The 25320-nt window shown below is 43.2% G+C and overlaps 1 protein-coding gene across 1 annotated transcript in view; it reads left to right on the top strand.

Moving 5' to 3' along the window:
• Positions 1-24681, top strand: part of LOC106591138 (receptor-type tyrosine-protein phosphatase H) — a 102872-nt gene extending 78191 nt beyond the window's left edge. Inside the window, exons 8-11 of the mRNA XM_082978576.1 lie at positions 22652-22777; positions 22866-23008; positions 23844-23938; positions 24128-24681. Coding sequence (XP_082834702.1) covers positions 22652-22777; positions 22866-23008; positions 23844-23938; positions 24128-24272 — 509 coding nt within the window. The 3' untranslated portion in view covers positions 24273-24681. The remainder of the gene's footprint in view (positions 1-22651; positions 22778-22865; positions 23009-23843; positions 23939-24127) is intronic.
• The last annotated feature ends 639 nt before the right edge of the window (positions 24682-25320 follow it).

Raw genomic sequence — 25320 nt, 5'->3', positions numbered from 1 at the left:
TTGTAAAGCCTTTTTGAAATCGGACAGTGTGGTTAGATTAAGGAGAGTCTTGTCTTTAAATAGCTGTAAAATAGTCATATGTTTGAGAAATTGAAGTAATAGTATTTCAAACGATTCAAAAATCGCGCCACTGAATTCAGGTGGCTGTTACGTAGGTGGGACGAATTCGTCTCACCTGCGCCAGAGAGGTTAAGAAAGGCATTGATGTTTATGGTTGGAGCAACGTGTACCTAAGCGATTATATGCAACGCAGGACAGGCTAGATAAACTAGTAATATCATCAATCATGTGTAGTTAACTAGTGATTATGATTGATTGTTTTTTATAAGATAAGTTTAAGGCTAGCTAGCAATTTACCTTGGCTTCTTACTGCATTCACGTAACAGTCAGGCTCCTCGTGGAGTGCAATGTAAAGCAGGTGGTTAGAGCATTGGACTAGTTAACCATAAGATTGCAAGATTGAATCCCCGAGCTGACAAGGTAAAAATCTGTCGTTCTGCCCCTGAACAAGGCAGTTAACGCACCGTTCCTAGGCCATCATTGAAAATAAGAATGTGTCCTTAACTAACTTGCCTAGTTAAATAAAGGTCTAAAAAAATAAAAAAATAAAAAAAACATTCGGCCAAATCGCCGTAAAAAAATACCGATTTCCGATTGTTATGAAAACTTGAAATCAGCCCTAATTAATCGGCCATTCTGATTAATCGGTCGACCTCTAGATGCGACACCTTTCTTCCATGAGAAATTCCATCATTTGGTGTTTTGTTGATTGTGGTGGAAAACTCTGCCTCAGGCGTGGCTCCAGTCTCCTATAAGTGTTTCATTGGTTTGAGACCTGGCGACAGACACATACCCTTTAAAGCCTTCCAGAGAGACATAAGAGACTGTAACGTTCTTTGTTTCACGGAAACATGGCTCACTCGAGACACGCTATCGGAGTCGGTTCAGCCACCTGGTTTCTTCACACATCACGCTGACAGAAACAAGCATCTCTCTGGTAAGAAGAAGGGCGGGGGTGTATACCTTATGATTAACGAGACGTGGTGTGATAACAACATACAGGAACTCAAGTCCTTTTGTTCACCTGACTTAGAATTCCTCACAATCAAATGCCGACCGCATTATCTACCAAGAGAATTCTCTTCAATCATAATCACAGTCGTGTATATTCCCCCCCAAGCAGACACATCGATGGCCCTGAAAGAACTTAATTCGACTCTATGTTAACTGGAAACCAAATAACCTGAGGCTACATTTATTGTAGCTGGGGATTTTAACAAGGCTAATCTGAAAACAAGGCTACCTAAATTCTATCAGCATATCGATTGCGCGACCCCGGGCTGGCAAAACCTTAGATCATTGTTATTCTAACTTCCGTGATGCATATATGGCCCTCCCCCGCCCTCCTTTCGGAAAAGCTGACCACGACTCCATTTTGTTGCACCTTTGTCTCTATACTGATGCTTAGCTTGTTTGATTGCCTTGCGGAGGGAATAGCTACACTATTTGTATTCGGTCTTGTTTCCGGTCACCTTGCCATGATTAAAAGCAGTGGTTCGCGCTTTAGAATCAGCGTATACATCTATGTTGTTATCCGACGCTATGCGGAACATATCCCAGTCCACATGATCGACGCAATCTTGAAGCGTGGAATCCGATTGGTCAGACCAGCGTTGAACAGACCTGAACGCGGGTGCTTCCTGTTTTAGTTTCTGTCTATAGGCTGGGAGCAACAATTCAACGGCTCAGACATGAGAGGTATGCGGCAGAGTCTACAGTCAATCACGGACTTCAAACGAAAAACCAGCCCCATCGCGGACCACGATGTCTGCTCCCAGACAGACTGAACAAGTTCTTTGCTCGCTTTGAGGACAATACAGGCCACTGACATGGCCCGCTACCAAAACCTGCGGGCTCTCCTTCACTGCAGCCAACGTGAGTAAAACATTTAAACGTGTTAACCCTCGCAAGGCTGCAGGCCCAGATGGCATCCCCAGCCGCGTCCTCAGAGCAGGCGCAGACCAGCTGGCTGGTGTGTTTATGGACATATTCAATCAATCCTTATCCCAGTCTGCTGTTCCCACATGCTTCAAGAGGGCCACCATTGTTCCTGTTCTCAAGAAAGCAAAGGTAACTGAGCTAAATGACTACCGCCCCGTAGCACTCACTTCCATCATCATGAAGTGCTTTGAGAGACTAGTCAAGGACCATATCACCTCCACCCTACCTGACACCCTAGACCCACTCCAATAGGTCCACAGACGACGCAATCGCAATCACACTGCCCTAACCCATCTGGACAAGAGGAATACCTATGTAAGAATGCTGTTCATCGACTACAGCTCAGCATTTAACACCATAGTACCCTCCAAACTCGTCATAAAGCTCGAGACCCTGGGTCTCGATCCCACCCTGTGCAACTGGGTCCTGGACTTCCTGACGGGCCGCCCCCAGGTGGTGAGTGTAGGTAACAACATCTCCACCCCGCTGATCCTCAACACTGGGGCCCCACAAGGGTGCGTTCTCAGCCCTCTCCTGTACTCCCTGTTCACCTACGACTGCGTGGCCATGCACGCCTCCAACTCAATCATCAAGTTTGCAGACGACACTACAGTGGTAGGCTTGATTACCAACAACGACGAGACGGCCTACAGGGAGGAGGTGAGGGCCCTCGGAGTGTGGTGTCAGAAAAATAACCTCACACTCAATGTCAACAAAACAAAGGAGATGATTGTGGACTTCAGGAAACAGCAGAGGGAGCAGCCCCCTATCCACATCGACGGGACAGTAGTGGAGAGGGTGGAAAGTTTTAAGTTCCTCGGTGTACACATCACAGACAAACTGAAATGGTCCACCCACACAGACAGCGTGGTGAAGAAGGTGCAGCAGCGCCTCTTCAACCTCAGGAGGCTGAAGAAATTCAGCTTTTGTCACCAAAAACCCTCACAAACGTTTACAGATGCACAATCGAGAGCATCCTGTCGGGCTGTATCACCGCCTGGTATGGCAACTGCTCTGCCCATAACCGTAAGGCTCCCCAGAGGGTAGTGAGGTCTGCACAACGCATCACCCGGGGAAAACTAACTGCCCTCCAGGTAAGGATTCCACGACACGGTTAGCCTTTACGGCTGGGACTGCAAGTTTGTTTTCCATTTTTTGTGTGAAAGTTGGTGGCCAGCAGAGATAGATGGGATGAGCTGAGGGAAGCTGAGGGTTGGTATGTGGAATTGGAGACAAGTGGGAGTGGAGTTGCTGTGTGAGAGAGAGAATGATGGTCAGAAGATAAAGGAAAAAGAAAAGTCAAAATAAAACATAATAAAAGTACATTTGAATGACACTAAGTGGCAGTGTTTTTACAACTAATGCCAGTTTGCCTGAGGCTGATGCCGTTCAGGTGTTTGTACACATGCATATACACACACTCTCATTCAAATAAACACATACAAGAACACATACGTACATGTAACAGTTGGCATTGCTGTTATGATTTCAGTTGTCCTTGATGTCCTTTGTTTTAAATGTATTACTTTGTTATATTTTTTAGCATTGTTTGCTGTTTTCTTCAGTTTTTTCCTTTTTTCTCTTTAGTTCATTCTCTTGGTTGTTGGCGCGTTCTTGGGGGTGGGGAATGGAATTAATTGTATTTTTAATTTTTTCTTCCGGGAGGGATCTTGGAGGGTTCAGGTTTCACAAGATTGTGATCATGAAAAAGGAAACTATGAGATATATTTTATATCACTATCATGCACACACACCCTCACACATAAGGATGGCTCTGTTGTGGAAAGACTGATATATGTCTGATAGTGTCTTGATGCTGTATTGTTTGTCCTTCATGTTCTAATACTTTAATGTTACCCCTTCCTTGTGTTTTTTGTAATAAATATTTTTTTAAATAAACAAAATGTAAAAACTACATTGAAAGATGTATTAATGTACACTGCTCAAAAATATAAAGGGAACACTTAAACAACACATCCTAGATCTGAATGAAAGAAATAATCTTATTAAATACTTTTTTCTTTACATAGTTGAATGTGCTGACAACAAAATCACACAAAAATAATCAATGGAAATCCAATTTATCAACCCATGGAGGTCTGGATTTGGAGTCACACTCAAAATTAAAGTGGAAAACCACACTACAGGCTGATCCAACTTTGATGTAATGTCCTAAAAAAGAAATGTCACCCCTCACCATGACTGACCCACCGCCAAACCGGACATGCTGGAGGATGTTGCAGGCAGCAGAACGTTCTCCACGGCGTCTCCAGACTCTGTCACGTCTGTCACGTGCTCAGTGTGAACCTGCTTTCATCTGTGAAGAGCACAGGGCGCCAGTGGCGAATTTGCCAATCTTGGTGTTCTCTGGCAAATGCCAAACGTCCTGCATGGTGTTGGGCTGTTTCTGACGATTTGAGCAGACACATGCACATTTGTGGCCTGCTGGAGGTCATTTTGCAGGGCTCTGGCAGTGCTCCTCCTGCTCCTCCTTGCACAAAGGCGGAGGTAGCGGTCCTGCTGCTGGGTTGTTGCCCTCCTACGGCCTCCTCCACGTCTCCTGATGTACTGGCCTGTCTCCTGGTAGCGCCTCCATGCTCTGGACACTACGCTGACAGACACAGCAAACCTTCTTGCCACAGCTCGCATTGATGTGACATCCTGGATGAGCTGCACTACCTGAGCCACTTGTGTGGGTTGTAGACTCCGTCTCATGCTACCACTAGAGTGAAAGCACCGCCAGCATTCAAAAGTGACCAAAACATCAGCCAGGAAGCATAAGAACTGAGAAGTGGTCTGTGGTCACCACCTGCTGAACCACTCCTTTATTGGGGGTGTCTTGCTTATTGCCTATAATTGCCACCTGTTGTCTATTCCATTTGCACAACAGCATGTGAAATTTATTGTCAATCAGTGTTGCTTCCTAAGTGGACAGTTTGATTTCACAGAAGTGTGATTGACTTGGAGTTACATTGTGTTGTTTAAGTGTTCCCTTTATTTTTTTGAGCAGTATATTTAAAGACACCAGAGCTATGTGGAGTGTGTTCACCATTCATCAGGCCCAGGGGAGAGGAACTGTGGTCTAGTAGGCTAGGGTTGAAATATCAATATATTAAAGACAACAGAGCTATGTGTAGTGTGTCCACCATTCATCAGGCCCAGGGGAGAGGAACTGTGGTCTAGTAGGCTTTAAACAGTGGTTTATATATTTTTTTCTTTACCATATTTACAATTTTTACCATTATGGTGTGCACATAACAATTTTTACAATTCAAGTTTTTACAGCTATCAATACATTTGAAATGCAGCTATGTTCTATGTTTGCTTACATTCTGTTCCATATGTATCATGTGTTCATTCTACTGATTAAATACATGTATATACTGTGATCCAGGTATGTAATTTACTTGTCAGGTATACTGTATTACTAAGTGTTGTAATGTACTAATAGTAACTCCAGTGTTGTCCTTCTAAATGGTGTCAGTTAATAGTTGTCATAGCACAGTAAAAACACTTTACTGATAAGGACTATTTTCTGTCTATTAACTAAAGTTAAATCAGTACCAGAATTGACCACTAAATGGGTTGTGCCATCCATGGACGTGACCAGAGCCTGTATTCACAAAGCATCCCAGAGTAAGAGTGCTGATCTAGGATCAGTTTGGTCTTTGACCTGTCTCTGGTAATGCTCATATTTTTTCTTTACTTAGCTTACCCAGTACAAAGGAACCAATGGGATAGTCCCAAAAGTGCAAACTCTGCCCAACCAGCAACACAATACTCATGTTGGATAAACTATTCACATTTAAAAATCTGTGCAGTATTCTGGAACATGAACTTTCAGTTGACTGAACTTTAGTTCCTCATACTGCCTGTTTCCAACCACCCACACGTTTTCTGGATAAACCTAAATTAACCACATGTTACCTTGTATCTGAACCTTTCGTCCAGTGGTATATTAGTTATTATTAGTTCATAATTGTTTGTCCAAATAAGGTAATGGCTATCCTGATGTTGACAGAATGTGGGCTTGTTTGGTCTTTAATAACACATGAGGAAACAACTCCAGTCTTACATTTCGTGATCACTCAGTACATTGTGTTACCCTCGTCTTATTTACAAACCAATATATCATATTTGTATTCATCCAATTTACACCCTCAAAGACTATAAAATGTAAAATGTATTTTCTCAATTTCACCAGATATGATCATTTTATGCATTATCTGATTATTTTGGAATGTGTTCGTGGTTCTGGGGGACTGAGCAGGTGGAACCAAAACTGGGTCAAAGTACATAGCTATGTCAAATAATGAGTATGATTGATTGGGCAGACAGAATACAGGACAGGACAGGACAATGGGTTTTAGAGATAAAAAATGCTTTACTCCAATATTACACCCAGTGTAGGCTACTGGCCCACAAGGACACTTTACTCCAATATTACACCCAGTGTAGGCTACTGACCCAGAAGGACAATTTACTCCAATATTACACCCAGTGTAAGCTACTGGCCCACAAGTACACTTTACTCCAATATTACACCCAGTGTAGACTACGGGCCCACAAGGACACTTTACTCCAATATTACTGTCACGTCCTGACCATAGTAAGATGTTATTTTCTATGGTAGAGTAGGTCAGGGTGTGACAGGGGGTGTTTTGTGTTTTTCTATGTTTTGTATATCTATGTTTAGGATCTAGTTTTCTATTTCTATGTTGTTTTTTGGGATGATCTCCAATTAGAGGCAGCTGGTCCTCGTTGTCTCTAATTGGAGATCATACATAACCTGTTAGGGCTAGGGGGCAGTATTGACACGGCCGGATAAAAAACGTACCCGATTTAATCTGGTTACTACTCCTGCCCAGTAACTAGAATATGAATATAATTGGCTTTGGATAGAAAACACCCTAAACTTTCTAAAACTGTTTGAATGGTGTCTATGAGTATAACAGAACTCATATGGCAGGCCAAAACCTGAGAAGATTCCATGCAGGAAGTGGCCTGTCTGACAAGTTGTGTTTCATCTTGGCTCTTTTTATTGAAGACTGAGGATTTTTGCTCTAACGTGACACTTCCTACGGCTCCCATAGGCTCTCAGAGCCCGGGAAAAGCTGAACGATATCGAGGCAGCCTCTGGCTGAAACACATTATCGCTTTTGGCAAGTGGCCGATCAGAGTACTATGGGCTTAGGCGCGTGCCCGAGTCGACCCCATGCTTTATTTTCTTTCGTCTGTTAACCTAAACGCAGATTCCTGGTCGGAATATTATCGCTTTTTTATGAGAAAAATTGCATAAAAATGGATTTTAAACAGCGGTTGACATGCTTCGAAGTACGGTAATGGAATATTTAGAATTTTTTTGTCACGAATTGCGCCATGCTCGTCACCCTTATTTACCCTTTCGGATAGTGTCTTGAACGCACGAACAAAACGCCGCTATTTGGATATAACAATGGATTATTTTGAACCAAACCAACATTTGTTATTGAAGTAGAAGTCCTGGGAGTGCATTCTGACGAAGACAGCAAAGGTAATAACATTTTTCTTATCGTAAATCTGACTTTGGTGAGTGCTAAACTTGCTGGGTGTCTAAATAGCTAGCCCTGTGATGCCGGGCTATCTACTGAGAATATTGCAAAATGTGCTTTCACCGAAAAGCTATTTTAAAATCGGACATATCGAGTGCATAGAGGAGTTCTGTATCTATAATTCTTAAAATAATTGTTATGCTTTTTGTGAACGTTTATCGTGAGTAATTTAGTACATTCACCGGCAGTGTTCGGTGGGAATGCTAGTCACATGCTAGTCACATGCTAATGTAAAAAGCTGGTTTTTGATATAAATATGAACTTGATTGAACAAAACATGCATGTATTGTATAACATAATGTCCTAGGGTTGTCATCTGATGAAGATCATCAAAGGTTAGTGCTACATTTAGCTGTGGTTTGGGTTTATGTGACATTATATGCTAGCTTGAAAAATGGGTGTCTGATTATTTCTGGCTGGGTAGTCTGCTGACATAATCTAATGTTTTGCTTTCGTTGTAAAGTCTTTTTGAAATCGGACAGTGTGGTTAGATTAACGAGAGTCTGGTCTTTAAAATGGTGTAAAATAGTCATATGTTTGAAAAATTGAAGTTTTTGCATTTTTGAGGAATTTGAATAACGCGCCACGGGATTACACTGGCTGTTGAGTAGGTGGGACGCAAGCGTCCCACCTAGCCCATAGAGGTTAAGTAGGGTTTTTTTCCACCTGTGTTTGTGGGTAGTTGTCTTCTGGTTAGTTTATGTACCTGACAGAACTGTGCACTTTCGTTTTGTTATTTTTTCTTTAGTGTTCTGAGTAATAAAAAAAAAAATCATCATGAGCACTCGACACGCTGCACCTTGGTCTACTTTCTACGACAGCCGTTACAGAACTACCCACCACCAAAGGACCAAGCAGCGTGATCAGGAATGGACCTGGGAAGAAATTCTGGACGGCAAGGGATCCTGGACGTGGGAGGAGATCCAAGCTGGATGGGATCGCCTTCCATGGGAACAGGTGGAGGCAAGCACAAGGGGCAGCCCCAAAATGTTTTTTGGGGGGGCACACGGGGATATTGGCAGAGTCAGGGTGGAGACCTGAGCCAACTCCCCATGCTTACCGTGGGGGGCGAGTGATCGAGCAAGCACGGTGTTGTGCGGGGATGCGCACTGTATTGCCATTGCGCAGCTACAGCCCAGTGCGCTCGGTGCAAGCTCCCCACAGTTGCCGTGCTAGAGTTGGCATTCATCTAGGAAGTATTGTGCCTGCTCAGCGTTCCTGGTCTCCGGTGCGTCTCTTCGGCCCAGGTTATCCTGCGCCAGCTCTACGCACGGTACCCCCAGTTCGCCAGCACAAACCTGTGCGACCTGTTACAACGCCCCGCGCTTGCCGGGCTACGGGGCTTATCCAGCCAGGACGGGTTGTGCCAGCAATAAGCTCCAGACCTCCAGTGCGCCTCCATGGCCCAGTATACCCTGTGCCTGCTCTGCGCACCTGGCCTCCAGCAACGTTCCCTAGTCCAGAACTCTCAGCGACGTTTCCCAGTCCGGAGCCTCCAGCGATGTTCCCTAGTCCGGTGAGACCTATTCCAGCTCCACGAAAGAAGCCTCCAGTGATGATCTATGGTCCGAAGCCTGTAGTGATGATCCATGGCACAAAGCCTCCAGTGATGATCCATGGCCCGGAGCCTTTAGGGATAATCCATGGCCCAGAGCCTGTAGGAATAATCCATGGCCCGGAGCCTGTAGAGATTATCCATGGCACGAAGCCTCCAGTGATAATCCATGGCGCAGAGCCTGTAGTGATGATCCATGGCGCGGAGCCTGTTGTGATGATCCATGGCGCGCAGCCTGTTGTGATGATCCATGGCGCGGAGCCTGTAGTGATGATCCATGGCGCGGAGCCTGTAGTGATGATCCATGGCGCGGAGCCTGTAGTGATGATCCATGGCACGGAGCCTCCAGCGACGCTCCCCAGTCCGGAGCCTCCAGCGACGGCCTGCAGCCCGGAGCTTCCTGAGACAGCCCAGAGTCTTCAGCGACGGCCTGCAGCCCAGAACCTCCAGCCATGATCTACAGTCCGGTTCCTTTGACGACGATCCACGGTCCGGTGGTACTAAAGCAGAGGGTGGAGCGGGGGTTACGCACCGGAGCCGCTTCCTCTGCTGGAGGATAAGGTTATGTGGACTGCACTAGAGCCGCCATAGACAGGAGTTACCTACCCTACCCTCTGTTTTAGTTTTTTAGTGGCATTCGGAGTCTGCACCTTTGGGGAGGGGGGGGTTACTGTCACGTCCTGACCATAGTAAGATGTTATTTTCTATGGTAGAGTAGGTCAGACGTGACAGGGCGTGTTTTGTGTTTTTCTATGTTTTGTTTATCTATGTTTAGGATCTAGATTTCTTTTTGGGGGGGGGGGATGATCCCCAATTAGAGGCAGCAGGTCCTCGTTGTCTCTAATTGGAGATCATACTTAAGTAGGGTTTTTTTCCACCTGTGTTTGTGGGTAGTTGTCTTCTGTTTAGTTTATGTATCTGACAGAACTGTGCACTTTCGTTTTCTCTTTGTTATTTTTTCTTTATTGTTCTGAGTTAAAATAAATATTCATCATGAGCAATCAACACGCTGCGCTTTGGTCCCCTCTCTACGTTACAATTACACCCAGTGTAGGCTACTGGCCCACAAGGACACTTTACCCCAATATTACACCCAGTGCAGTCTACTGACACACACAACGACATTTTACTCCAATATTACACCCAGTGTAGGCTACTGACACACAACGACAATTTACTCCAATATTACACCCAGTGTAGTCTACCTGGACTCTAATGGTCGACTATCCAGAGCGTGTACCGGGAAAGGTCTAACCACAGGAACAATGGGGATCCCTAAACTAAGGGCGAACGATCTGTCGATTAAAATTCCCAGCCGCACCTGTATCGACGAGCGCCTTATGCTGGGATTGTGGGAAAACAAACAGGTGGACAACAAAGGATTCTGGATAAGAGTGGTGCAGACTCACCAGGGGTGACGCATCCCACTGGGACTGGATTCAGGAGGGACGGATAGAGGTAACCCCGGTTGCACTGGTCGAGGCGCTGGAGAGACTTCCTGTCTCTCCCAGTGGTCCATGGTCTGGACAACGCGATCCATCGTGGCACGGAGATGTTGCAGCATAGCCGAGTGTTCTCGGACGCACTCCTCGACTCCTCTGACCGGGGTATCTACTCCTGCTGACTCCATAGCGAGTGTGGAATTCTGTCACGGGTGTGCGTACTGGTGGCGAAGTCAGGTGCAGAGAGTTGTGAACAAGCGCACACTTTATTTAGGCAGGAGCAAACAAAACAGACGGACGCAACTGCGTCAAATCCTCCAGCCAAATGGCAATAAGTGCAAAGTGCGAAAACAGTACCAAAAGCAATGGTTCACCATATAAACATACGTCGTGAATTAAAGACGGAACTGGGAAATCAGCCTGGCGCGTCAGACAAACACGTAACACAATACAATTCCACACAAAGACACGGGGGTAACAAAGGAATATATATATGCAGTGTGATTGGGGAATATAAACCAGGTGTGCGGGGAACAAGACAAAACAAATAGAACAATGAAACATGGAGCGGCGATGGCTAGAAAGCCGGTGACGTCGACCGCCGAACGCCGACCGAACAAGGACGGGAGCCGACTTCGGTGGAAGTCGTGACAATATCCCTAATTCTGAACCTGTTGTGCTTTATTCTCAAGAGACCTGGAGTTGTATTTTCAACATCATAATGTACTAAACATGTTAACCTGTGAATTCTACTTTTTATAGAACTGTGAAGAGGAAAAGCCACTGAAACAAGTCAGAGATGAGTCGAAACCAGAGGAGGGATTCTCAGGAAGAAACAGGGAAACATCCCAAGGTATTGTCTCCTGTTAAAGTTCTTCATACCAGCTCCATTCATTGGCCTTACACCTCATGTCTGCTAAATGACTAAAATGTAAATATTTACCACGACATACTCCACTTTCAATAACATATGACTTGGTAACACTGTCATAAATGTTTTATTAATAAGCATTTCTAAACTATTTAAAGGTTATAAGTATAGGCTGGTTTACAGTTGGTCTATCGACATGTCTGGAGCCAGTTTTCACAGTGACATAATGAACATTATATTGTCATATGACATTAAACTTGTCCTTGCCGTTATGAAAAAATATAAAACACAAAAACTGCTGTATTTTAAAAATGAATTTAGACTGAACAAAAATATAAAAGCAAAATGTAGTGTGCTGGGGACAATAAAAGGCCACTCAAATGTACAGTTGTGTCAAACAACATAATCCCACAGATGTCTCAAGTTTTGAAGATGCGTGCAATTGGCACACTGACTGCAGCAATGTCCACCAGAACTGTTGCCAGAGAATTTTATGTTCATTCCTCTACCATAAGACACCTCCGACGTTGTTTCAGAGAATTTGGCAGTTCATCCAACCGGCCTCACAACCACAGACCACGTGTGGGTTTGCACAACTAAATAATTTCTCTCATCTCAGGGAAGCTCATCCACGTGCGCATCGTCCTCACCAGGGTCTTGACCTGTCTACAGTTCGCCGTCGTAATAGACTTCAGTGGGCAAATGCTCACCTTCAATGGCCACAGGCATGCTGGAGAAGTGTGCTCTTCACGGATGAATCCCGGTTTCAACTGTGCCGGGCAGATGGCAGACAGTGTGTAGGTTTTGTGTGCGAGAACGGCTTGCTGATGTAAAAGTCGTGAACAAAATCTGCATGGTGGCAGTGGGGTTATGGTATGGGCAGGCATTAGCTATGGACAACGATCACCACTGCATTTTATCAATGGCATTTTGAATGCACAGAGATACACTGACGAGATTCTGAGGCCCATTCTCGTGCCATTCATCCGCCACTATCACCTCATGTTTCATCATGATAATGCACAGCCCCATGTCACAAGGATCTGAACACAATTCCTGGAAGCTGAAAATGTCCCAGTTGTTCCATGGCCTGCATACTCACCAGACATGTCACCCAGTGAGCAGTTTGGGATGGTCTAGATCGATATGAACGACAGCGTGTTCTAGTTCCCACCAATATCCAGTAACTTCACACAGCCATTGAAGAGGAGTGGCACAACATTCCACAGGCCACAATCAATAGCCTGATCAACTCTATGCAAAGGAGATGTGTTGGCTGCATGAGGCAAATGGTTGTGAGACCAGATACGGACAGGTTTTCTGATTCACACCACTACCTCTTTTTTAAAGCAGTAAAATCTTTGAAATTGTTGTGAGCTGCATTTATATGTTTGTTCAGTATAACATATGTCAATCCAGCAAGCCAGGCAACTAAAAGCAACTTTCTAAACAATGTTTAAGTTCATTGTATTCATTATTACTGGAAAAGAAACTGATAACAATGTAATTATTTACAAGGTAATGATGAGCTAATTACAGAAAATAGCTTAGGCTTGGGTTGTGTGACAAAATAAAAGCAGGGCATTCCACAGGAGAAATGTATTTTGCACTGTCTATTTGCTGTAGCAGTTGGGTAACCATGACAACATACATTGCAACAGGGTCAAAGTCTAACATTTGTTATTACTCCATGACAAGGAAAACGACCGTCGCCTCACCTGTGTGTGACGTGAAGGAGGACAGTATGCTTATTAGCCTTTACACGTAAAATATACTTTTATGAATGTATCAATAGGATATAAGGAGAAAAAACAAGGACAATAATGGTCTGGGATAAGAAATGTTTTTCCATCATATCATAGGTCTATGCTTTAAACAAAGCTGGTGTTGTTGCCTACTTTTTATATTTGGCTAAAATAACTTTTTAGCTCTCGCAAGTAGACTAAGAATTTAAATGCAGCATTACATACATCAGTAAACTTCACTTTGAACATGAATTCTGAATGATCAGGTTCTCTTTTGCATTCATCATTAACTTAAACAAATGTATGTATTATATACACTACATGACCAAAAGTATGTGGACACCTGCTCATCGAACATTTCATTCCAAAATCATTGGCATTAATATGGAGTTGGTCCCCATTTTGCTGCTGTAAGAGCCTCCACTCTTCTAGGAAGGCTTTCCACTAGATGTTGGAACATTGCTGCGGGGACCTGCTGTCACGTCCTGACCAGCAGAGGGAGGTATGGTATCAGTTTTGGGTCAGGATGTGGCAGGTTTTTTGTATGTTAAGGGGTTTGTGTTGGTGATTAGACTCCCATTTGAACGCAGGTGTGTTGAGTTGCCTTTGATTGGGAGTTCTATATAGTGGTGTGTGTTTTTCTTTGGGGTTGTGGGTAGTTGTTCTTGCACTGCGTTTTTGTATGCCTGTAAGACTGTTCCTGTCGTGTGTATTGTTTTTTCCAGTGGATGCTTTACTCCTTTTTTGAATTAAAACATGAGCATCCATATTCCCGCTGCAGTTTGGTCTATTCAACACGGCACCTTTTGTGACACCTGCTTCCATTCAGCCACAAGAGAATTTGTGAGGTCGTGTCCTGATGTTGGGCGATTAGGCCTGGCTCCCGGTTCGCTTTCCAATTCATCCCAAAGGTGTTCAATGGGGTTGAGGTCATGGCTTTGTGCAGGCCAGTCAAGTTCTTCCACAAGATCTCGACAAACCATTTCTTTATGGACCTCACTTTGGCACGGAGACATTGTCATCCTGAAGCAGGAAAGGGGCCTTCCCCAAACTGTTGCCACAAAGTTGGAAGCACAGAATCGTCTAGAACGTCATTGTATGCTCTAGCGTTAAGATTTCCCACTACTGTAACTAAGGGGCCTGGCCTGAACCATGAAAACAGCCCCAGACCATTATTCCTCCTCCACCAAACTGTACAGTTGGCATGATGCATTGGGGCAGACAGCGTTCTCCTCGCATCTGCTAAACCCAGATTCGTCCGTCGGACTGCCAGATGGTGAACGTGTTTCCACTCTTCCAGAGTCCAATGGCGGCGAGCTTTACACCACTCCAGCCGATGCTTGGCATTGCGCATGGTGATCTTAGGCTTGTGTGCGGCTGTTCGGCTATGGAAACCCATTTCATGAAGCTCCCGATGAACTGTTTTTGTGCGGACGTTGCTACCAGAGGCAGTTTGGAACTCAGTAGTGAGTGGCCTACCACTTCGTGGCTGAGCTGTTGTTGCTCATAGAATTTTCCACTTCACAATAGCAGCACTTACAGTTGACCGGGGCAGCTCTAGCTGGGCAGAAATGTGACGAACTGGCTTGTTGGAAAGGTGGCATCCTATGACAATGCCACATTGAAAGTCACTGAGCTCTCCGGTAAGGCCATTCTACTGCCAATTTTTGTCTATGGAGATTGCATGGCTTTGTGCTTGATTTTATACATCTGTCAGCAACGGGTGTGGCTGAAATAGCCAAATCCACTAATTTGAAGGGGTGTCTACATACTTTTGTATATCTAGTGTATTTGTGAAGTAGGTATTAACTGATATAAATCATGATCCATTTTTAATCCATAATTGTGTGTGTGTGTGTAATATTATGTTAACTGATATAATCCATTAGTTAAACGTTAACTGCAGTTCAGTAAAACATTAACTACAGTGCAATAGTGCAACTTAATGTTAAGTGTTATCCACCCAGCTTTATATCCTATTATATCCTATTCTGTTGCTGACAGTAGCATGAAACCATGAAAACAATACCTTGCTTTTCTTCTGGCTAGTCTTTCCTTCCTAGCAACTGGATCTGCGTTAATCTTTAGTCTGTGCCGTGCAGCCCTCTCCTTATTAGACAACGGCATCTACAGTATAAATATAACGTGCCTTGAAATATCTTAAAATGCCATGAAATTGTTTAAAATTATAATATTATTGTGCAGAGGATTTATCACAGCATTATTTTAATTGATATAAAGTTGCTGCCAAATATATTGGCATCTTTGCACTTTTCTTAAATAATTCCCTATTTCTTCTGAAATCAGTTGAAAACAACTTTTGGTATCCACTCCTTGTTTTTGGATTTTAAACATTGCTTTTTGTTGTTGTGTGACTTCTATTTTTTTTAGCTTGTTTCTTCCCATATCAAAAGAAATTGCAAGCCTGCCTTTTCAACCTCCTGTAATATATTTCTAGAGTTAAACTATAGCCCTGTGTAAGGCTTGAGCGTTGTGGGAGAGGAATCAGACGCAGGAAGCAGCGATATAGGGTAATGGCTTTTAATGAGCCCAACGGCGAAAACACAAGCCACCCCAAATAGCAATATGAGCGCACACAAAACAAAGTGACCCAAACACAGGGGACAAACACAGTCGGCGCAAAAACATGCAAGAGCGCAAAACACCAACAGCGTGTACACAAGCAATACAATAACAATCACGCACAAAGAGCAGGTGGGCCTACTGGCTAATAGTGTTGTCGAACTGCTTTGCTTTATCTTGGCCAGGTCGCAATTGTAAATGAGAACTTGTTCTCAAATTGCCTACCAGGTTAAATAAAGGTGAAATAAATAAATAAAAAAATATAGCCCCGCTAATCAACCCAACACAGAACAGGTGCAAACAATAACGGAAAGGGGGAAAACAAAAGGGAATCAGTGGCAGCTAGTAGGCCGGTGACGACGATTGCCGAGCGCCACCCGAGCAGGAGGGGGAGCCACCTTCGGTGGGAGTCGTGACACCCTGACAATAATGTATTTTCCCTTAGTACTTCCTGTTACAGACCAGCTGAATGTTGACTCAGTGGACACCACATCAGCTGCTGTTAGCTGGAGCCAGCCACCAGGATTGGACCAAACCCAACATCATTACCAGATCTCCTACCACTGTCCAGGGACAAAACCTCACATCACTACCACATCTTCACACAGCATCACTCTCTCTGACCTGCAATGTGGTACTCAGTACTCTGTCACTGTCTGCACTGTGCTGAAGAATGGAAAGAAAAGTAAACTGGTGTCAACAACCCTCACCACAGGTAAGTACCCTGCTTTAATCATTATAATAACTAGACAACATACTTATTTAATTTAACTAATCATAATGTATGTATCAGCATGGGATGTAAAGGTACAGTATCTTCCCTGGTGTTAAATATATGATGGTGAATTCCCCAGATCTCATCATGCAGTTTGATGCTTAAATCATTAAACCTTTTTCATAATATTTGAATTACTGCTTGCTCCCAATTCCTGTGAGTCATTATGTCAAGCTGTTGATCTGCCTCTGCTTGCTTTAACTTTATCAGTAGTGCAGTGTTAAATAGTTGTTATTGTGGAGAGGATATATAATCACAACATTCTTTTCATTTATATTTTTTAAAAAAATTGGTGTGGCGGCAACAATCTGGCGGCGGTGCAGCACCATACAGCAGAAACCCCTAAACTTCTGTTGTGACTCCTGTTTTTATTTCCTCCCATATCTAAAGGAATTGCAAGCAGCCTTTTCTAATTTTCGACTACTATTCTACTTATCTTCCGGTTGTTTATTTCTGGAGTTAAACTGTAGCCCTGACAATAATGTATTTTCCCTTAGTACTTCCTGCTCCAGACCAGCTGACTGTTGACTCAGTGGACACCACATCAGCTGCTGTCAGCTGGAGCCAGCCACCAGGATTGGACCAAACCCAACATCATTACCAGATCTCCTACCACTGTCCAGGGACAGAACCACACATCACTACCACATCTTCACACAGCATCACTCTCTCTGACCTGCAATGTGGTACTCAGTACTCTGTCTCTGTCTGCACTGTGCTGAAAAATGGAAAGAAAAGTCAACTGGTGTCAACAACCCTCACCACAAGTAAGGAAGTACCCTACTTAATTATTATGTCTGGTGCAAAACTTTGACTAGTTATCAAAATGACTAATGCAAATTAAGAAATCATAATGGATGTGTCAGTTTTACGTTCCCAAAAGACAAACACAATGTCATTGCTCCCAGAAAAGGGAACTAACAAAGATAATCACTTCAACAACCAAATACAGAAAGGGTTTCAAAAAGGGTTCTGAAAGACACCATGGGGGTTCCCACTGAAAGATGGCAAAGCCACTAGTAAGGGGTTCTGAAAGACACCATGGGGGTTCCCACTGAAAGATGGCAAAGCCACTAGTAAGGGGTTCTGAAAGACACCATGGGGGTTCCCACTGAAAGATGGCAAAGCCACTAGTAAGGGGTTCTAAAGACACCATGGGGGTTTCCACTGAAAGATGGCAAAGCCACTAGTAAGGGGTTCTAAAGACACCATGGGGGTTTCCACTGAAAGATGGCAAAGCCACTAGTAAGGGGCTCTAAAGACACCATGGGGGTTCCCACTGAAAGATGGCAAAGCCACTAGTAAGGGGTTCTGAAAGACACCATGGGGGTTCCCACTGAAAGATGGCAAAGCCACTAGTAAGGGGTTCTAAAGACACCATGGGGGTTCCCACTGAAAGATGGCAAAGCCACTAGTAAGGGGTTCTAAAGACAGCATGGGGGTTCCCACTGAAAGATGGCAAAGCCACTAGTAAGAGGTTCTAAAGACACCATGGGGGTTCCCAATGAAAGATGGCAAAGCCACTAGTAAGGGGTTCTGAAAGACAGCATGGGGGTTCCCACTGAAAGATGGCAAAGCCACTAGTAAGGGGTTCTGAAAGACAGCATGGGGGTTCCCACTGAAAGATGGCAAAGCCACTAGTAAGGGGTTCTAAAGACACCATGGGGGTTCCCACTGAAAGATGGCAAAGCCACTAGTAAGGGGTTCTAAAAGACACAATGGGGGTTCCCACTGAAATATGGCAAAGCCACTAGTAAGGGGTTCTAAAAGGCACAATGGGGGTTCCCACTGAAAGATGGCAAAGCCACTAGTAAGGGGTTCTAAAGACACCCACCATGGATGCCCACTAAGGTTTACCTCTGAAAAGACAAACTAAAAGAAAAACCCACATCAACTTAGGATCTGGAGTAAAAAGGAAATGGAGCTAAATAAACAGGAGTTTCTGTCTAAAACCCGTGTCCACCCTAACATGAGGTGTAGGTCTCCCAACATCCCTCCATCTGATGCACTGGACCAGCAGCTCTTAAATACCAGCAGTACCAGCAGCTCTTAAATACCAGCAGGACCAGCGGCTCTTAAATACCAGCTGGGCCAGCGGCTCTTAAATACCAGCAGCTGGGCCAGCGGCTCTTAAATACCAGCAGCTGGGCCAGCGGCTCTTAAATACCAGCAGCTGGGCCAGCGGCTCTTAAATACCAGCAGCTGGGCCAGCGGCTCTTAAATACCAGCAGCTGGGCCAGCGGCTCTTAAATACCATCAGGGCCAGCGGCTCTTAAATACCATCAGGGCCAGCGGCTCTTAAATACCAGCAGCTGGGCCAGCGGCTCTTAAATACCATCAGGGCCAGCGGCTCTTAAATACCATCAGGGCCAGCGGCTCTTAAATACCATCAGGGCCAGCGGCTCTTAAATACCATCAGGGCCAGCGGCTCTTAAATACCAGCTGGGCCAGCGGCTCTTAAATACCAGCTGGGCCAGCGGCTCTTAAATACCAGCTGGGCCAGCGGCTCTTAAATACCATCATGGGCCAGCGGCTCTTAAATACCAGCTGGGCCAGCGGCTCTTAAATACCAGCTGGGCCAGCGGCTTTTAAACACCAGAAGGGTCAGCACAGTTGTAACACATACTGAATAACGAGGTGACTCCAATCAGAGCGCCCAACCTAGTAAACCTCGAAATGGATAGATAAACCCAAGGCTTTCTTCCATTCCTGTGAGTCATTATGTCAAGGAGTTGATCTGCCTCTGCTTGCTTTAACTTTATCAGTAGTACAGTATAAACACTTTGCTATTGTGTAGAGGATTTATAATTACAACATTCTTTTCATTTATACATTTATTTTTGGTGTGGCGGCAACAATCGTGCAGCGGGACAGCACCGTTACTAAATGAATATAGCAGAAACCCTTCATTTTTGTTACTTTTCCAATCCAACTTCTGTTGTGACGTCTGTTTTTAGCTTGTTTCTTCCCATATCTCAAGGAATTACAAGCAGCCTTTTCTACTTTGTCTACTATTCTACTTTTCTTCCTGTAGTATATTTCTGGAGTTAAACTGTAACACTAACAATAATGTATTTTCCCTTAGTACTTCCTGCTCCAGACCAGCTGACTGTTGACTCAGTGGACACCACATCAGCTGCTGTTAGCTGGAGCCAGCCACCAGGATTGGACCAAACCCAACATCATTACCAGATCTCCTACCGCTGTCCAGGGACAGAACCACACATCACTACCACGTCCTCACACAGCATCACTCTCTCTGACCTGCAACGTGGTACTCAGTACTCTGTCACTGTCTGCACTGTGCTGGAAAATGGAAAGCAAAGTCAACTGGTGTCAACAACCCTCACCACAGGTAAGGAAGTAAAATACGTCAAGTTTGACACCAGACTTAATATATTATCAAACCGTAACTAGTGATCAAAAAAGCTATAAACGAATCGTAATGATGTGTCAGGATGGGATGTAAAGGTCCAGTATCTCCCTGATGAGAAATATATGATGGTGAATTCCCAGATGTCATCATGAAGTTTGTTGCTGAAATTCATAAATGTTTTGTAGTGTCTGAATTCATGCTTTCTCCATTAGTGTCAGTCATTACGTCAATGAGTTGATCAGCCTCTGCTTGCTTTAACTTTATCAGTAGTACAGTGTTTAAAACACGTTGTTGTTGAGGAGAGGATTTATAACTGCAAATCGTTGTTTTTATTTTGTATGTTAAGAAATTGGTGTTTCATCAACAATTTAGCAGCGGCAGCAGCGAACGTTGCTAAATGAATACAGAAACTCAAAATTTGTGTTACTTTTACAAATCCTACTTCTGTTGTGTGACTTATATATTTTTTTAGCTTATTTCTTTCCATATCAAAAGGAAGCTGGCCTTTTCTACTTTTCCTCCTGTAATATATTTCTGGAGTTAAACTGTAACCCTGACAATAATGTATTTTCCCTTAGTACTTCCTGCTCTATACCAGCTGACTGTTGACTCAGTGGACACCACATCAGCTGCTGTCAGCTGGAGCCAGCCACCAGGATTGGACCAAACCCAACATCATTACCAGATCTCCTACCACTGTCCAGGGACAGAACCACACATCACTACCACATCTTCACACAGCATCACTCTCTCTGACCTGCAACGTGATACTAAGTACTCTGTCACTGTCTGTACTGTGCTGGAAAATGGAAAGAAAAGTCAACTGGTGTCAACAACCCTCACCACAAGTAAGGAAGTACCCTACTAAAGTATTGTTTGGTGTCAAAGTATATTACATTTTAACTAGTTATCAAATGACTGAAGTAATCATAATGGATGTGTCAGCATGGGATGTAAAGGTACATTATCTTTGACTACTATTCTACTTTTCCTCCTCGTTAAAGAGGGAGAGAAATCCTCGATAATTTGATGATTTTCAATTTGAGCGTAATTATTTCTAATATAGTCTAAACTTTCTCACTACTGAACTTCTAACTCCAGTGGGATGGGTGTGACTTCTTGACAATGATCACAATGGCTCCAACATACAGCGCTCCTGGAGCAATTAGGATGAAGTGCCTTGTTCAAGGGCACAACAGATTTTTCACCTTGTCCGCTCCGGTATTCAAACCTGCAACCTTTCGGTTACTGGCCCAACACTGTAACCTCGAGGCTGCCTGCCTCTACCTTACCCCTACCTACAGTACCCTCTGTTAATATTGAGACTACCTGTTGTTACCTTACCCCTACCTACAGTACCCTCTGTTAATATTGAGACTACCTGTTGTTACCTTACCCCTACCTACAGTACTCTCTGTTAATATTGAGACTACCTGTTGTTACCTTACCCCTACCTACAGTACCCTCTGTTAATATTGAGACTACCTGCCTCTACCTTACCCCTACCTACAGTACCCTCTGTTAATATTGAGACTACCTGTTGTTACCTTACCCCTCCCTACAGTACCCTCTGTTAATATTGAGACTACCTGCCTCTACCTTACCCCTACCTACAGTACCCTCTGTTAATATTGAGACTACCTGTTGTTACCTTACCCCTACCTACAGTACCCTCTGTTAATATTGAGACTACCTGCCTCTACCTTACCCCTACCTACAGTACCCTCTGTTAATATTGAGACTACCTGCCTCTACCTTACCTCTACCTACAGTACCCTCTGTTAATATTGAGACTACCTGTTGTTACCTTACCCCTACCTACAGTACCCTCTGTTAATATTGAGACTACCTGTTGTTACCTTACCCCTACCTACAGTACCCTCTGTTAATATTGAGACTACCTGTTGTTACCTTACCCCTACCTACAGTACCCTCTGTTAATATTGAGACTACCTGTTGTTACCTTACCCCTACCTACAGTACCCTCTGTTAATATTGAGACTACCTGCCTCTACCTTACCCCTACCTACAGTACCTTCTGTACTGTGCCCTCCGTAGTTATTGCTTCACTGTCAAGCATGTTTTCTTCTTTTGGCTCTATGCTCCAAAAGTTTGGATTTAAAATCATGACTTTGAGGTTGTCAGCTTTAATTTTAAGGTATTTTGATCCATATCGGGTTATAAATAACAGCGTAATGTGTAATAAAGTAGTGAAAAGTTTAGTATTCTCAGAAAATCAGGCACGGGCTGAAAATCTACGTTTTTACATTACATTTTTTATTAGGGGGCAGGAGAATTAACGAGGAAGAAACTCAAATTAACTTTGAGCGCTTTAATTCGAATTTTTACGTTGCAATCAGTAACAATAATTTTTCATGCCATGAGAAGTAGCGGATCCGACCAAATAGGTTCTGGAACACATCAGTCCAAAACAGAGAGGTGCCGGATCCTGTTCCCGCAGGATCCAGCTCAAATAAAGCACTGATGATACAAGTAAAACACATTAACACATTACCAAAGATCTGACTTTAATAACTTGTTATTCAGTACATTTTCAGTGGTGGAAGAGACCCTCCAGAGTTGCTGCAGTGTGTGTTCTACTGGCTGTGATCATAGGCCTGTGGGATTCCTGTAAGTGAAAAAATGTATTAAAAATAATTGTAGTCAATGTTTTGACTGTTACACAATTTGATTGACTTTTCCCTTTTACAGATGCAGAAAGAGACCAGCTACAGACCAGTTACAACACCCTGACTGAAGAGAGAGACCAGCTACAGAATAGTCTAAATACCAGGACCACTGAGAGAGACCAGTTACAGACCAGGCTTTGGTTCTATGGTGAGTGCAGTCTTTAATTTTCTTATTTTAGAAGTATAATTTTAATTCATACTTTTAAATGCCTGCTGCTCTGTTGTGTTTATCTCAGAGAAACCCTGTCTGGATGGATGGTGGAAGTTTGGCACCAGCTGTTACTTTGTCTCCTCCACGATGGACACAGGTGGGGGAGGTCAGAAGGCATGCAGAGCAATGGGTGCAGATGATGTTATTATAAACAGCAGAGAAGAACAGGTAATAGATAATACATTAGTAATACTATAATACTACTTTTCATTATTATTATGATTATTCTCTACTTCTCTGACTAGTATTCAACATGTGTAACCGATTGTATCACCAATGTTCATGTCACTGTCAATTTATAAAATATACTTCCTGTCAGCAAAGCAAGTGTGCTTGAGATATCTCTAATTATACTACAGTGAAGTAGCTGAGGCTGAAACTTGATCTAATAGTCTCACTTTGAAATTCGACCTAATCTGGATGAAAGTCTAGTTTTGACGCATTCATTCTGTGTGGTTACAGTGTTATATCTGTGTGGTTACAGGGTTAATTCTGTGTGGTTACAGGGTTAATTCTGTGTGGTTACAGGGTTCATTCTGTGTGGTAACAGGGTTGAAACAGAAACAACTCAAATGGTTCGGGGTTAGGGCTATGGGCTGTTTCCGTCAAGTACTCTCCCAGCTTGCTAGATCATTGTGAACTGCCATGGTGCAGTCGTCAGAGCAGAGTGCTTGGTCTGTGTGGTCTGAGCACGCTTCTGGGCATCATGAGTTTGCACCAGTGCTCGGCAAAATAAAAATAAAAAACATTGTGAGCGCCGAGGAAGGAATAAAGGGAAGTACTTAGGACCTTTTCAAACATCCTAAATCCCCTTGTATTTCTAGTTACCAGGCTGAGTACATTATACTACTACTACTACTACTACTACTACTACTACTACTACTACTATTAGACTACTTCTACTACTATACTACCTCTACTATTATTTATAACATGTAAAAGTGTTTCTCTGCTGTGGAGATTAAATGATGGCCATTGTTTTTCTTCTAAAATTCTATTATAGATATTTATCCATGGATTTAAGAAGAATGTCTGGATTGGTACATATAAAAAAGACGGAATCTGGGAGTGGATTGGCATAACACTATTTAAACCTACGTGAGTGAACAGGTTCTGGAGGATTTTTTTTTCTGTTGTAATAAATGACTTTTTACAGTCTGATAATCTCGTCCTCAGCCAGCTCTCCCTCTCCCTCTGTCGAATGGTAACAACTGAGCCTGGGGACTAGGTTAATATTCTCTGTTGTATTGGATGATTTTCAACTCTGATTCTCTGTGTTGTTTATAGCTATTGGATGGAAGGGGAACCAAATAACATGCATGACGAGTGTGTTGAGATCTCACAGACGGCATCAGACCCATTGAAGAGTTGGAAGTTTGCACCATGTGCTATTCCAAAATACTGGGTGTGTGAAAAACCGTTCACCCCGTAGTCTAATTATAATAGCTAAATGTAATTCCCTATCTTATAGAGTTGAACTGGTTTTCCCTGTGTTAGGCTGAACCTGTTTTTGTTTCTATTTGTAACTACATTGAAAGACGTATTTGATGTCTTTAAAGAGACCATGTCTATGTGGAGTTTGTCCACCATTCATCAGGCCCTGGGGAGTGGAACTGTGGTCTAGTTGGCTCTAACTCTGGTTAATAAAAAAATGTCTTTACCATATTTACAATTTTTACCATTATGGTGTGCACATAACAATTTAACAAGATACTGTTTTCATTGAAGTTTTTACAGCTATCAATACATTTCAAATGCAGCCGTGTTCTATGTTTGCTTCCATTCTGTTCCATATGTACCATGTGTTCATTCTACTGATTAAATACATCTATATACTGTGATCCAGGTATCTAATTTACTTGTCTGGTATACTGTATTACTAAGTGTTGTAACGTACTAATAGTAACTCCAGTGTGTTTCTTCTAAATGGTGTCAGTTATTAGTTGACATAGCACAGTAAAAACATTTTAGTTAATAGATAGAAAATATTCCTTATCAGTAAAGTTACAGCAGTACCATAATTGACCACTAGATGTGTTGTGTCATGCATGGACATGTGACCAGAGCATGTATTCACAAAGCGTCCCAGAGTAATAAGAATGCTGATCTAGGATCAGTTTGGTCTTTGACCTCTCTGGTAATGTTAGCATATATTTTTCACTTAGCTTACCCAGTACAAAGGAACCAATGGGATAGTCCCAAAAGTGCAAACTGCCCAACCAGCAACACAATACTCCTGTTGGATAACATATTCACATTTAAAAATCTGCAATATTCTGTAACATGAACTTTCAGTTGACTGAACTTTAGTTCCTCATACTTCCTGATTCCAACCACCCACACGTTTTCTGGAGAAGCCCAAATTAACCACATGTTACCTTGTATCTGAACCTTTCGTCCAGTGGTATATTAGTTATTATTAGTTCATAATTGTTTGTCCAAATAAGGTAATGTCTATACTGATGTTGACAGAATGTGGG

The sequence above is a fragment of the Salmo salar genome, chromosome 08 (genome assembly GCF_965601325.2).
Source record: "Salmo salar chromosome 08, fSalSal1, whole genome shotgun sequence".
In the NCBI taxonomy this organism is placed as follows: Eukaryota; Metazoa; Chordata; class Actinopteri; order Salmoniformes; family Salmonidae; genus Salmo; species Salmo salar.
The sequence above is the reverse complement of the archived record's forward strand: the minus strand, read 5'-3'. Positions and strand labels throughout refer to the sequence as shown.